The 15,599-nt window shown below is 46.0% G+C and overlaps 1 protein-coding gene across 5 annotated transcripts in view; it reads left to right on the forward strand.

Moving 5' to 3' along the window:
* Positions 1-4,795: 4,795 nt before the first annotated feature.
* The window catches only part of LHFPL3 (LHFPL tetraspan subfamily member 3), a 237,490-nt gene continuing 226,686 nt past the window's right edge, over positions 4,796-15,599 (forward strand). For 2 of the 5 annotated variants that reach the window (XR_016464349.1, XM_090135752.1), the window contains exon 1: positions 4,796-5,411. Coding sequence is in view for 4 of the 5 variants with exons in the window: in XM_090135752.1 (XP_089991878.1) it covers positions 4,943-5,411 (469 nt within the window). In the remaining variant the exon portion in view is untranslated. The remainder of the gene's footprint in view (positions 5,412-15,599) is intronic. The other 3 variants (XM_090135763.1, XM_090135771.1, XM_031603509.2) reach the window with 2 other exon arrangements.

Here is a 15,599-nt window from a genome sequence, read left to right on the forward strand (position 1 = left end):
TCGACAGTGGCGAGACTCTGGGTTGCCATGGCTACAGGGCCACCCGCTGGGCCTGCTGCTCCCCTCTGCAGCATGGCTGCTGCCAGGCCCACGGCCCACACTGCTGCTCAGGGTTGTCACCAGCCACTGCTGCAGTTGGTTCTTCACCACAGTGTGGGACGTGTGTTTTGTGGTGTTACCAGCGCTGGCAACCAGTCACAATATAATCAAGCCCCATAAACGCTTAAGGTAGCATGGTCCAAAGGGACCTTGACAAGCATGAGAGGTGGGCCCATGTAAAGTTAATGAGGTTCAACAAGGCAAAGTGTGAGGTCTTGCACTTAAGTCAGGGCATTCCCTGATATGTATACAGACTGGAAGAAGAACTCCTTGAGAGAAGGCCCGTGGAGAAGGACTTGGAGGCTCTGATAGATGAAAGACTTAACATGAGCCAGCACAAATCTGGGCTGCATCAAAAGAGAGGTGGTAAGCAGGGAGAGGGAGGTGACTATCCCCCTCTGCTTTGCCTTTGTGAGGCCCCATCTGGAGTACTGCGTCCAGGCCTGGGGCCTCCAGTACAGGAAGGATGCGGAGCTGTTGGAAAGAATCCTGAGGAGAGCCATGAAGATGACTGGAGGGCTCCTATGAAGATAGGCTGAGGAAGTTCACTCTGGAGAAAAAAAGGCTGTGGGGAGACCTCACTGTAGCCTTTCAGTATTTAAAAAGAGATTATAAGCAGAAGGGAAATCAAATTTTACAGGAATAGATAGCGATAGGAAAGGAAGAATGGTTGTAAACTAAAGGAGAGGAGACTGAGATAATATGTCAAGGGGAAAATTTTCGCAGATTGTGGTGAAGGGCTGGCACAGGCTGCCCTTCAGAGAAGCTGTGGATGCCCTGTCCCTGGAGGTGTTCAAGGCCAGCTTGGATGGGGTCCTGAGCAATCTAATGTAGTGCTTCATCTAGCAGTGGGCAACCCTGCCTGTGGCAGAAGGATTGAAACTAGATGATCTTTGAGGTTCTTTACAAATTAAGCCCTTCTATATTTCTGATGCTGTGATTGTACATGCATTTCTTCCCAGATATGACCTCTGGTCCAGCAGCAGCACCCGTCTATAGTTCTTACGTATCATATTAAAAGTTGTCCCCGGCACAAAATGCAGTCCTTGCACTAAGTCCTCCGGACACATAGAATGCCTAAGCTTCTCTTCCAGTGCTCTACCACAGGAAATACTTAACAAGTTCCAAATAGAGATGCTGCAAGTAGTTTATTGGAGACACAAAGCAAATAATATCCTTTATTTTTTGCTTTTGTAATGATCTACACGCATAAAAATCAGCACATTCTGATTTGATAAAATGATTACAAGTACGGTCTACAAAGATTGTATAAATTCTCTTTAAGCTCACACATTTTATAATCACACATACACATGCATTTCTATAAATAGAATTATTGTTGTCAAATCTGGTACTCAATGGGATGTGCCAAAAAAAGAGCTGTCCATGCCACATGATTCACATTCCCTTTGCTGTGTGTTGCATGCTCATTTGCTAATTTGTAAACAGGATCCTGCCTTATTTGGTGTGTGACACTGTGTCTGCTGTCAAGAAGGATCACGTTGATGAGAATCCTGCTTCACCTTTTGAAGAAGCTTTTGGTGAAAAGCATAGCTAACATAGTTTAAGACTTTTTTTAGATGAAACTAGATGGCAGCCACAGAGCTGGGACCCAGATAATTTTCAGGCAGAAAAAATAGTGAAAGTATGAACAGGGTTGTTGGAGAGAAAGGATAATCTTCTGAAGATTAAGATGATGAATGCTGTTGTGAAGAGCTTGAGACAGTCTGTGCTCCTGCCACAGACAGGATGTGTGCATTGGCAGGCAAGATGCTTAAAGCCTTTTCTAGATGAGCAGCAGCTCAGTGTGGCTCCTATTGAGGCCTCATTTGGAGAAGAGCTACAAACAAAATCCATGGGAGCTCTGCTTTGAGAAATGAATTCTCAGCTGTCTTTTACCTTAACTGTTCTGTCCAGAATATACCAGCATCCTAAGTATCCTATCTCATAGAGACATGATGTTTTCCAAAACCGTGAAGTACTCATATAATTGTGGTAAGAACCATAAAAAGCATCCTAAGCCTGTCTGCAGTTGCAAACACCATGTGCATAAAAGCAGATCTGGGCTGCACATTGAACAGGGAGAGAAAAAAAACTCAGGAGAGGGTTCTCATCAAGTAGCGACTGCCAGTGCTGTGAAACAAGTGAGCAAGGATGATGGTAGAAAAGCAATTATGTTATTAGAAAGTATATCATAGTAAACAAATACGAAAGAACCAATTAAGGACTGCACAGATAATCTTTTTCCTGGGTTTTCTTAACCTTTGGTTTTGAATCTTGATCAAGCACTTCTGCAGTTGTGTTCATATTTCCAGTTGTCATTTGCAAAAACACAAGCACTATTCTTTGTGTGACAGAATATTGATACCACTGGGTTAATTATCTTGGAAGGAACTTTTGAATCCAACATAGAGGATTCTGCTGTTCAAACTCCTGAAGTAACTGATGAAAGATTTATAATTTACTATTCTATAGAGATCAACACTGTAGGGAGATGAGACTAGAAGGGGGTGGAGAAATTTCTAATATTAAACAACAGTGGGGATACAAAGTTCTGGTGCAGGACACATTTGGAGTGACTCAGGTGCTTCCAGAATAGCACCTGGTACCATGTTATCATTCAGATGCACTAAACTGTAGGTATCATTTTTTTGGTGCTAGAGAGCAGAGAAAGACACCCTGATGTCCTAGGACACAAAGAATGGCCACTGCCTGGATGCACATAATCTTACTTTCTTTCTCACCCTAACATTCAGCATATCAGCACAGTCCTATCCTCTTCCCCTGCTTTCTGCTCAGACAGGCTCCCATGTTTCTCTCGGTACTCTCATCTGACTCTTTTTCTCCAACTTCTCCTCCAGTCTCAGTATTTCCAACTCCCCATTTTCCTTCATCCATTTATTCTGCAGAGCACTTCTCCTCTCCTGGCTCCTTCCCAGCTCCATATCTCTTCGTTCCTCCATGCAGATTCCAGGTTTCACCTTTGTGTGCACACAGGACAACTAACCCCAGCCCTTTCACTCCACTCACACCTCTCACAACCTCCTTTCTTTCGGAGCTCCTAGAACAGCCTGCCCAGCCCTCTCTGACCTCTATTCCTGAACTGTTTGTCCTAGAATCATAGAATCATTAAAGTCGGAAAAGACCGCTAAGATTTTCTAGCCCAACCATCAACCCATCCCCAAGTCCCTCAAGTGGCACATCTACCGTTTTCTTGAATACCTCTCGGGATGGTGACTCCACCACCTCGCTGGGCAGTGTGTGCCAGTGCCTTACCACTCTCCTGAGAAGAATTTTTCACCTCCCTGACCCTGCTGACCACACTATTTCTGATACAAGCCAGGATGCCACTGGCCTTCTTGGCCACCTGGGCACACTGCTGGCTCATGTTCAGCCAGCTGTCAGCTAACTTCCCCGCATCCTTCTATTCCATGCAGCTTTCCATGGACAACCTCAGGCCTGGCTCTAATCCTCTCCACTTCCTGACAGCTCCTTACAGCACTGAGATACCAGGTGTCCTCTGCTGCATCCTGGGGCCCAGCAGGCCCTTGGCCTGCAGAAAGAGGACAAACACTGAGAGGGGGAAAGATCCTCCTGTGGTGTGAGGCTGGAATGAGCTCAGCTGCCTTTCGAACGCATCATCTGAACAGTCCAGTCATACACAGCCCATACTTTATTCAACTTGCCCATTTTTTTCTGCCAACTGACTGAAAAGTCAAACTTTGTCTGAAGGAGCAGCAAAACTGTACCGGTCGAGGGGAACAATTCCCGCACTTTGAGGACCGATCAGCACTAATATTTAATTGTGTGCAGCCCTCTGCCGGCTCCGGGCCCGCACAGCCCCACTCAGCCGCTCCCTGCGTCCCCGGCGCTCCGGCTGCGGCGCTTCCCGAGGGGAGCAATCTTCAAAGAGCTCTATATATGCACCATCAATTATTATTATTAACTCGAGCTCAATGCATAGGTCGGGGACTGAGAATCCAAGTGTCACTGGAGTATGAATGATTATTACCAGATGCTAATTGCTCATTAATATATGCTAATTACTGCTGCATGCCAAAACGTTCGGGGCGCAGCGTGCCAGGCCCAAGTCGCTCGAGCGGCTGAGCGGCTTTTCGGCGCGGCGTCACCTCCGGCTCCTCGCCGATGCCCCCAGGAGCGGCAGCCCCGCACCGCCGCCGCTTTAGGGCACTTCTGGTCCACGTGCGCTGCGATGGGCTCCTCGTGCGGCGAGAAGCAACCCTCGATGCTCTCGCGGGGCTGACTGCACCTCAGCCTGGCTGGGGGCTGATTTAGGCGCGAGCCGAGCCCACCCGTGCCCCTGCTCACCCCGCCGCAGCCAAGCGAGCGGCGCCGCGGAGGTTTTAAACTTCAAGGTGTTGCCTGAACGCGTCCCCCCGGGACGCGCGGCGTGAGCAGCGCCGGGTGCCCCCCGCCCGGGCGGCCCGTCCCCAGAGCCGGCAGCCGCCGCGAGCACCCCCCGCCGGCCGTCCTCCCGCCCCAGGAGCCGCGTTTGCGCAGGGCGGAGGGGCTCCGGCGGCCCCGCGGCGCTCGGCCGTTGGCGCCCGGCGCGCCGAGGAGCTGCGGGCGGCGGCGGGAGGGCGGGCTGCGGGGAGGGCGGCGCGCGGCGGCCGGCGGCGCCGAGCCCCGAGCCCCGGTAGGAGGCGGCGGGCCGCGCTGCCGGCGGCGGTGGCGGTGGTGGCGCGGCGCCGCGGAAGCCCGGCGGAGGGGCTGCTCGGCTCTCGCACGCAGCGGCGGAGCGCGTCGCGTCGAGAGGAGTGAGCGGGGCGGAGGAGGAGGAGGAGGAGGAGGAGGAAGGGGAGGGGGGAGCTTCTCGGCGAGGATGCCCGGAGCGGCTGCAGGGACGGCGGCGACGGGAGCGGGCTCGGCGGGAGCGGCAGCAGCGGGGATGCTCCCGGCTCAGGAGGCGGCCAAGATCTACCACACCAACTACGTGCGGAACTCGCGGGCCATCGGCGTGCTCTGGGCCATCTTCACCATCTGCTTTGCCATCGTCAACGTGGTGTGCTTCATCCAGCCCTACTGGATCGGAGACGGCGTGGACACGCCGCAGGCGGGCTACTTCGGGCTCTTCCACTACTGCATCGGCAACGGCTTCAGCCGGGAACTCACCTGCCGGGGCAGCTTCACGGACTTCTCCAGCCTGCCCTCGGGAGCCTTCAAAGCTGCCTCCTTCTTCATCGGGCTCTCGATGATGCTCATCATCGCCTGCATCGTCTGCTTCATCCTCTTCTTCTTCTGCAACACGGCCACCGTCTACAAGATCTGTGCCTGGATGCAGCTGACCTCGGGTGAGTGGGGCAGCGGCCCCGGCCCGGGGGGCTCCGCGCCGCCCGTCACGGCCCGGGACTCGCGGCGGGGCGGTGGATCCGGACTGGAAGGGCGGGCGGGCGGCTCTGACCCCGGCGCTGCCCCGTGGCCCCGGGCGGCCCCTCGGCCCCGGCCTGCCCGCAGCGCCGCCGGCCCCGTGCTCCGGCGCTTGGTCTGCTGCTGAGGTCGGGAGAAAATGGACGTGGGAGCGGCAGGTGGGGGTGGCTGAGCCCGGTGGGGTTAGCGCCGGGCTCGGGACGGAGCGAGAGCTCGGGGTGAGGCTGGAATTGGAGTCCGCGTGCCTGAGGATGGGGTTGGGTCCTGCCCCCCCATTTACGAGGCTTACGTCTCTCTGTACATTCAGAGTGTACAAAAATCTCATCTCCTTTGCTGGTTGCCTGACTTCGTTTGACTTTCCCCATCACATCCAGAGTCTCCCAGAGGAAGGCGCGTGATAAAAAGGAGGGGGAACACCAGGACATCCCTTCTCGCATCTTCAGCATTGCTTTCATTCTGAGTTGGTGGGGATGTGGCAGTTTGTGTGCAGTGGGAAGGCAGGGAAGGAGGATGGAATGAATGGTCTCTGGAGTTGGGATAGCAATAAAATCGTTTTCAGTGAGATAGAAAAGATCAATTCTTGAATAATCTGGGGAGGGGGAAAGTCTAAAGTCAAAGTATGCCTTCTGCTTCTCTTCCTGATAGATTCCTGAAAAGGAGAAGTTCAGGGGTTGCTGTTAGGAAGGCAGAGCAAAATGTCTCCCGAATGGGCTCACAGTCACTTTTCAGTCCCCCAAACTGACCTACATTCATTTCATTTTCTGAGCAATAATTGTTCTGAGTTGTTTCCTGAGCAGCTTCTTGCCACCTACTTCATGAGGCTTAGTGGAAATTTCTGGTTTGTGTGAGACAGCTTTATCCATCTCTCTCTGTTTCTATGTGTGTTCTATGTATTTTTGTTATTTGTTTTTGTTATTTGAGTTTCTGTGCAGTTTCTCGTCACCTGGGGGATGATCTGCAGACACTTGAGATCAGTAAATTTTCTCTCCCTGCCAGTGAGATTGAGGTTGGGTTCATCTTCTCTGCATTGGGAATCCTATGTGATGTTGGTGGCTACTCTGTCTGTTCAATAACACACATCCCAATACAGTGTTCTTAATTGCACGTAGTCATGTCAGTTGGCTGCAGGCAGAGCAAAGTGTTCCATCTTTGCACCACTGAATGTCTCCTCTGCTCTGTTAAGGACTTTTGCTTTCAGCTACTGCTCCACCTGTAAAAGATGGCACGAATATATACTGGTTTGGTGCATCCTCAGCCTCTTCTGTTCGTGTCCTGTATGCAGTAGGACAGCACAATTTCCAGCTATCTTATACTTACCGACATTAGGGATAATAGTATTTTACTTATGGGGTTCTACTGTTCTATGCCACTAGAAGCTGGTGTAGGTAGATAAAAATTAATCTGATTTATTTACTATATTTCTGCACAGGCGAATAACAATGTTTAGAAACCACTGCATGCAGCTGGCCAGAAGTCCAACCAGGGTACGCCATGCTGCATGTGTTCAGATGGGACACTGAAGATATGTTTTCAGGCAAAATGACATGGAATTCTCATAGTCTCTGAAGCTGGTAGATGTGCTCTTGGCATTAAAAATCAATAAAAGGAGTTGTAGATCAGTGGCAGAATCATTTTTCAGACTACTGAATTCCAAAATTTAAATAATAGGGGGATGCCTTTATAGCCACGTGACTATTGGCCATCATTCCCTGTTCGTATGGGAATGCCCTGGAAGAACTGTAATAATAGTGGCTATTCATAGAGAATTATTTTGTTGTTTGCTGAATGTTGTAACTTAATTTAGCATTGGCCTGAGTGTTCTGTGTTACACCAAAGAAGTTTACTCAAAAGGAAAGAAAATCTGCATTGGTTTAGGTTGCTTGCTTTGGAGAAGAAAGCTATGGAATTAAGACATGGATATGACATGGAACAAAATGTGCAGCACAGAGGAATTTTAATGAGTTCTGATAGCTTTCCTATAAGCTATCTGATTGGCTTCTGTTGTTTTACAGTTTTGGGAGTGTAAGTAAGTAGCAATAGCAAGCTTTAGATGCTTATCTCACAAGTAATGATGTAGTGTCAGTTACATGTGTATGACATATGCATTGTACAGAAACAAAACTGAACCTGAAGTAGTAAAATAAACAAGTGGGTGGGAGTGGCTTTGATTTTGCTTGCTATTTTGTACCTTAGTAGTATTAATATTCAGTTAGATCATGTAGTAATACTTCATGAAATTGAAGTCTCCCTAGAAATTCTTTTCCAACATGGGGTCATGCTTCATTTAGGGTTACAAATAATAGCTTAGGATCATATTTCTTTAAAAGAAACATTTTGATCACATTTGCAACTGCGTGAGTCATTGTGAATCGTCAGCATGATATGGCTCTTGTTTTGAAGAGGTGGTTTTTTAATTAAGGAAAAGATGCACAGTATCTTAGGCACGTGCATTCTGAATCCTTGTCTTCATTTTATCATGTCTATAACATGATTAAGCAGAAAAATCCAAGAACAAAAGGAATTTCCTATGTGTATGTGAGGACAACATACATTAGACTCCTTAATGCTTTTGCCATTGCTTGTATTGTTTATTTTGCTCTATGTGCTTAATGGCTGTCAGGGTACACAATATATCATCTGTTTGATGGATGAGAAACTGGTTGCAAGATTGTACCCAGAGAGTAATGGTCAGTGGCTCAGTGTGTGGATGGACATCAGTGACAAGTGATGTCCCTCAGAGGTCAGTACTGGGACGGATGCACTTTAATATCTTCATCAGTAACATTGAGTGTTGGATCTAGTGCACCCTCAGCAAGTTTGCAGATAACGCCAAGCTGTGGGGTGCGGTCAGCATGCCCAAGGGATGGGATGCCATCCACAAGGACCTAGACAGGCTCAGGTGAGGTTCATGAGGTTCAACAAAGCCAAGTGCGAGGTCTTGCACCTGGGTTGTGGCAGCCCACACTATGATTGCAAGCTGGGGGATGAAAGGATAGAGCACAGCCCTGCAAAAAAGAACTTGGGAGTACTGATGAAGGGCAAGTGAAGAGGGCACAAGCAATGTGTCCTCACAGCTCAGAAAGCCAACTGTATCTTGGGCTGCATCAAAAGAAGGGTGGCCAGCAGGACGAGGGAGGTGATTCTCCCTGTGTCCAGAGGAGGGCCGCAAAAATGATCCAAGAGATGGAACCCCTGCAAGGACAGGCTGTGAGAGCTGGGGCTGTTTTGCCTGGAGAAGACTCTGAGGAGACCTGAGAGTGGCATTACAGTATTTAAAGGCAGGCTATTCTAAAGAAGGGAACAGAGTCTGCTAAGGCAAGGGGAAATGTATGTTGAGAGCCAGTTGACAACCTCATCTTGCCCTGGTGGCCAAGAAGGCCAATGGTATCCAGGGATGCCTGCAGTCAAGGGAGATGATCCTACCCTTCTACTCTGTCTTGGTGAGGCCTCACCTGGGATACTGTGTCCAGTTCTGGGCTCCCTGGTACAAAAAAAGAAAGGGATCTCCTGGAGAGAGTCCAGCAGAGGGCCACAGAGATGATAAAGAGCCTGGAGCACCTCTCTTATAGGAAAGCTGAGTGGCCTGGGTCTGTTCAGCATGGGGAAAAGTCAGACAGATCATTGTCTATAAATATCTAAGATATGGGAGGCAAAGTGATGAAGCCAGATTCTTATCAGTGGTGTGTGGCAATAGGACAAGTGGCAATAGGACAAGGGGAAACTGAAGCATAGGAAGTTCTGCACAAGTGTAAGAACTTATTCACAGTGGAGGTGACAGAGCACTGGAACAGGCTGCCCAGAGGGGTTGTGGAGTCTCCTTCTATGGAGACATTCAAGAGCCAACTCGATGCCTACCTGTACAACCTGGTGTAGGGCTTTGGCAGGGCGGTTGGACTCCATTATGTCTAGAGGTCCCTTCCAGCCCCTACAATTCTGTGATTCTCTAGCCTCCCCTTCTGACATTTCAGAATCATACATTCTTGTATGTATGCTTACCTAATTTGAACAGCTTTGTGAGCAAAGGCACTTAGTGAAGGTGTTAGAGATGAAGTATTATTGCTTTTTAATACCTGGCATCTAAAGCTTGCAAGGAAACTCACAAATAAAGACATTTATTAAGACTCTTTCCTACAGAAGTTAAACAAGCACTTCAGTTCTGCTGTGATTTTTTTATTAGACATTTTTCATTACTTTTTTCTTTGCTATGAAGTTGCAAGTTACAGAAAAGGTAAAAGCAGGCAAAACAAAAGAAAGGCATATAAATGTTCCGTGGATGAGTAGGATAATACCAATGTATATGTTTTTCAGTGGATACCTACGTCTAAGATTGAGCAAAGCAACTTGAACCATGTGTCCCAAGCCAAACCACAGGCCTATCTAGTCTAGTGTCTTCTCTCACAGTTGTCTGTAAATACTACAAAAGTGCAAGGGCATAAGAAACTAATTTTTCCTCATGGTGCTCTACCTGCCTCCAGCACCTGAATTCAGGGATTTCCTGAGTCAAAGTCTTAGCATTTCAAAGCTCTTGGTGGAATTTCTTTCTTATGATTTATTATCTAATCATTTTTTGAACCCGTCTAACTCCTTGGCTCATGTACCAACAGAGGCAGTGAACAGTGGATCCCCAAACACCTTCCCAGCACCTTTCCCATTAGACTGCTGTTGTCTCCCCTCAGTTACCTGTTTATGAGACCCGCAGAATCTTTAGCTGCTTAGTCTTCTGGTTGTACCATTCCTTTGTTCATGCTTGCTGCCCTTGCCTGTGCCATTTCTAGCCTGCTTTGTCCACCTTTTTTGGAGGTGTTGGAACCAGAACTACATGCAGCATTCAAGACAGAAAAAAACATCCATTTATTCAATGACATAATACTATTCTCTCTTTCATTCTCTGATCCTCTCCTAGTAATTCCTAATTCTTGCTTTTGCACCGCAAGTGAGCAGTGGGCTGATGTTTTCATAGAACTGCCTATTATAACCCCAAGATCTCATTCCTGAAGTGGTAATAGTCACCTTGGAGCACATCATTTTGTGAGGTTAGGTATTTTCCCCTCAAAGAAATGACCTCATATTTATTTATCTACACTGAATTTAATTTGCCTTTTTATTGCCTAGTCACTCAGTATTGAAAAGTCTTTCTTCATAGTCAGCCACTATCTTAGCTCCCCTGAATGATTATCAGCAGCAAACTTTGTCACCTCGCTATTTACCCTGCTTTCCAGCTCATTTATAAATAAGTGAACAGCTCCCAGGTTCCAGCACGGATCCCTGCAGGACTCCACCATTGACCTCTCTCCACTCTGAAAATTGACAGTATTCTCCTACCATCTGTTTCTAATTATTTCTCCTTGCAAGGACATTTATTTTTATCCTCTGGGAGTTTCATTTTTTTAAGACCTGTGAATGACAGATTTATCAAAAGCCAAGTGGACTTTGTTAGCCACATTTCTACAATATGAGTGTTTTGTCATCTTCAGAGAACTCTAAAACCTTGCAAAACCTGGCTTAAAATAGCCGTGTTGGTTCTGCCTTGCTTGCTTTGGACATAATCTGTTGTCCTTCATAGTTGTTACTAACTTGCATGGTGCGGATATCAGGCTTTCCACGCTTCCCCAGATTTTCCCAGGAACTCCTTTTGAAAGTGATTTCATGTTACCAAATTTTCAGTTCTTAGGAGCCAAAGCAGACATAAGAGAGAGGTTACGTGCCACGATTAAAAGTTCATTTAAAACAATGTTGTTCAGAATGAAAAGGTGAAGTTCTTCATGACAGTGTGTTGATTGTTTGCCTTTTTACTTGAAAGAAATCTGCAGGACAAGGAGACTTATATAAGAGTCTTACAAGTCTTGACCTTGAAGCGCTCAGAGCCTTTGTTACTGCTGCCTTTTGGACGTTGGTATAGGGATGAATTGTGGAAGGCTGAAAGAACCCAGCCTTATGCAGGACATGGGCAGGGTGCCTCGGGGAGTCAGACAGTGGTGTTGTTTGCAGCCCAGAATTCTTAAGTATCCTTATCAATTTGGTAGAACAGAAATGTGTATTAACTGTTGCTGAAGTTTTCAGATGGCACATAGTTGTTTAATACATTGTAGCAAGTGTAGCTAGACTTTCAGATATCACAATGAACTGGGCTTGCTTGAACAACCCATATTTTAAAGTACCAAATGCAGCATAAAACTTCTTTAAAATATGGGAAGCATCCTACTGATAGAAGACCATATTATGAAAAACAGTTATTTAGAAGAGGGACTGGGGGCTGTGGTAGGTGAGCATCTGAGTAGAGCTCTCACTGCACTGCTGCACTTATGAGATCCAATTTGGTACCTGAATGTGAGTGCAAAAAAAAAAAAGGTTTTCTGTTACCTGCCGTGTTGCCCAAGCACACTCTGTCTGGTTCCAACATCATTCCCTTTCATATATAAAGTCAAAAAGATTTCAAGACTGATTTAAGTAAATGAAAGAAGAGCTGAAGGGATGAGTATTCTTGCTATTCAAAAAAAAAGATTAAAAATTGACAGATTATGGTGTACGAGGACCCACAGGAGGAGATCTTAAGTAGTGCATTGTTCCTTAATTTGACAAATGCTGTGTTTGGAATCTGAAGTTCAGCACGTTTGCATTAGCCATGAGGCATATGGCTTTGTATCTTAAGCTTCATTTGTAAGTTATCTTTACAGGGTGGTTGTTTTTTTTTTTTTTTTTTTTTACCAGTTAAGTCTTTAGATAATATTGAATACCTCTTTCTAAGAGATGTGGTTTAATTTGGCAGAAGCAAAATACCTTGTGAGGCACAGTACTGAGTACTTCTCAGCATTAATATTCATATGTCAGATCAAACAGTGGTCCTTAACCACCATAGCTGCCCACCTCTGTTCCCATGGTACTCTTCTTCTGTAAAAAGAGAGATGCATGTAAAGGCTGAGAGAGGAAAGCAAGCCCAGAACACCAGCAGGCTTTGAACTGAGTTTCAGCATTTATGCTGACCCACCAGGTGAGCCGACTGAGGTTATTTAGAGATCATGAGCAGCCACGGGTGCCAGACCTTTGGCAGAAAATTCTGGCAGAATACTGATGGGTTTGATGATAGTGAAGATGTCCCACGTGGTGGGAAAATAGGGTGCTGGAGCTGTGTGAGCAGGCATGGAGCTGGGAATCAGCTGTGGTGCTCGGCTTGCCAACAAACGGACTGTTTCATCAAGCCTATAAGGACATCTGCAGTTCAACTGGACCTAGTATGTAGTCTTTTTTCTCTCAGAGGGAATTCATGCTGCCAGTAAGATCTTCTGTCTGTTCAGCTCCAGAAGTAATTTCTCATCAGGGTTGGGCATTCCCTTATTGGCCTGGGCGTTACTCCTGTTCTGAGGTGAGCTGGACAATTTTTTGTGTGGTTTGGAAAGGTGAAAAACTGAGGTTTGGATTGGGAAGTTGTGAGTGAAAAGAGTGATGTGGCTGTGCAGCCTGCTCAGTTCTGTTCTGTAGAAACATTTTATGAGTTCCATGCTTTGGAACTCAGAGGTAACAGAGGTAAAAGGTGTCTTCTGTGAACAGTGGAATTGAAGGAGAAATGTTCTGGCTCAGTTTCTTCTCTGCATCTCTAACAGTTGTTTCTTTCCCCAAATACCCTATATCCACAGCATCACCAGTTCTCTCCTACATCCCATCATCCCCTTCCTCTGAGAATATCAGTTCTATTTTTGTAGTTGAGCTCTCAGATTTCTCACAGGCTCTTTACCTGTATATAGCTGGCAAGGACACAGTATGTCCTACAGCTGGCTGAAAGATATTTATGGTTGATTTGAAGTCCTCAGGCTGCCATTTGGCTTTCTTAAACTCTCCTTGTCTTTCTGCTAGTGAAAATTTGGGATCCTCTCCACTCCCCCCCAGTACCAGCTTTTTCACAGAATGTGCAGAAGTGTATCTTCTTGATACACTTGACTTCTACCATCAGTCAAATTAGGCTGAAATTGGTCATCATACTCAAAATCACACATCCACATCAGTCTTAATCCTATAGAGAACATGGGTAAAATGTATCATCTAAGAAGTGTATATCATTTATTTGTATGAGTGATTTGAGAATTTGATAGCAGAACTTGATTTTGAGAGATAACAGCGTTTTGGGAATGGAGAAGAGATATGTTTTGTTTTAGAGTGTAATAAAAATTTCAGCATCTTTTAACTGTCCCAAAGTGCCTTTTATGAACATCCTGGGGGTTGTGGTCCACTGCCTGAGAAACAGTAAGATAACAGAACAGTAAGATATAAAAGGAAATGTGTGAAGTTATCCAGGCAATTTGAGGACAAATTCCATTTCATTGGAAGAAAAAAAAAAGATGTGTAAGAGAAGAGAAAGAAACCAGGGGACAGTTTAAAAGAGGAGAATTTTACTTCTTGAAAGCTGGTGAGCTGAGAACTTAGATACTGTTGGGGAAAAAGAAATGGAAATGAGGTTTTTGAAGCAACTGGTGTTGGCCCAGCTCTACTTGCTTGCAGCAGAAGGGGCTTCACTGGCATGGAATAAGGCTGCTGCTTAGTTTTTTTTTGGTAATTCCTTCTAGAAGTTTAATGAAGAAAATTGCTATACAGAAAATGAAGCAAGGATGAGGAGATACATGTATTTTCAGTAGCAGGAGACATAGTATAAAGCAAGGCTAGACTTTCAAACACTAAAGTTCTTTTACCTTTTCAAAAGTGAACCTTTCCAGCACTGTGGTATAAGCAGCATTAGCTTTGATCTTGCAAACATAAAGACAGCAAATATATCAGAATAGAAAATCTGTGGCGTGATCAGGCAGTGTGGTCTCAGTATTTGAAAACTAACAAGATCCAGCTGCAAGGAATGGCAGGGTCACAGCAGCGAAGCATCACAAAGGGAAAAATAAAAGCATTTTTGCTCAGAAATGTGAAATGAAAAAAATACGTGCACAAGCAGAGAGCCCAAAAAGCCTGCAGAATTTGATAATATCAGTTGCTATCAGCATTGTTAAAAATGCAGTGGCAGCATGACAGAGTGGATAGCTAGAATATGCATTACTGTGTGGTACAGTGTGCAAATCCCAATTACTAAGAGAGAATTATGGCTGGAATCCTTAAGAAGGGGAATATAATAGACTTTAAGATCTATCTCTTCTAAGAAGGATATTATCCATCTTCACATCGGCATTCAGAGGTACAGAAAACTTGAAATAAGCTGGCCTTAAAATGAGAAGGTCATACTTACTGGGGGAAAAGGTTCCTTTATTTTCTCCTTGAGAAGCCAGATGCAAATTCATGAATTTCATTGATTTTAAAAGGTAGCTGATGGCCTCTGTGGAGAGCCTCTTTGACACAAGCACATCATGTGCTATTTCAGAGAATATTATTCAATCAAGTAATTGAGACTGCATCAGAGGGAGAGAGCTACAGAATAAACGGTTTAAAATAAATTATTGCAGACAGTTGATGAGGTGTCACACATTCCTCTCCTTATTCTTCTGGTTACCTTTCAGAAAGGAAAAGTTTATAGGGAAGAAAGAAAAGACGTGCTGTACTTACAAGGTCAAGTATGGACATTCTGAGTTGAGATGTTTAGAAGATGCTGTTTGTGAAACCGTGGGAATTTTTTTTGCTTCCTTTTTGTTGCAAGACAAAAGTCATGTGCTTTCCTATAGAAGTTCACTGAATAAGGTCAGTAATTTCATGTGGGTAACGTGCCTTGGATTGCTGTCCTTGGCTGTGTTCAGCCGTGGTCTTACAATACTTCGTCATGACGAACTTTGTGCCACAGCATCATGAATAAGATAGAGCAAGGCCTCGTAAGATCAGGGAAGATTTCAGTGGAGAAGGGAGGGGGGCCAGAGCTGCGTGTTCTCCTGCTGCCCACCCTCCTGCCTCTGCCTCTGCAGGAACAGGCTGCTGGCCTGCCTGCAGCAAAGCCAACTCGTCTCAAACTCCTTTATAACACACAGTCTCTTGATGTAGGCAAGAGGAGGCCTGGAGAGGTTGTTTTCCAACAGCCCAGATGACAGCATGTGTGTGTGAAGCATCTGCATGTGATCCTTTTGGACTCGTGGAGATTAACAGCCTTCCAAGTGAAGCTCAGAGCGCTCTGTATGTGGGCATCTCCTCAGCTTGCT

The sequence above is a fragment of the Phasianus colchicus genome, chromosome 1 (assembly GCF_987193195.1).
Source record: "Phasianus colchicus chromosome 1, bPhaCol1.hap1.1, whole genome shotgun sequence".
In the NCBI taxonomy this organism is placed as follows: Eukaryota; Metazoa; Chordata; class Aves; order Galliformes; family Phasianidae; genus Phasianus; species Phasianus colchicus.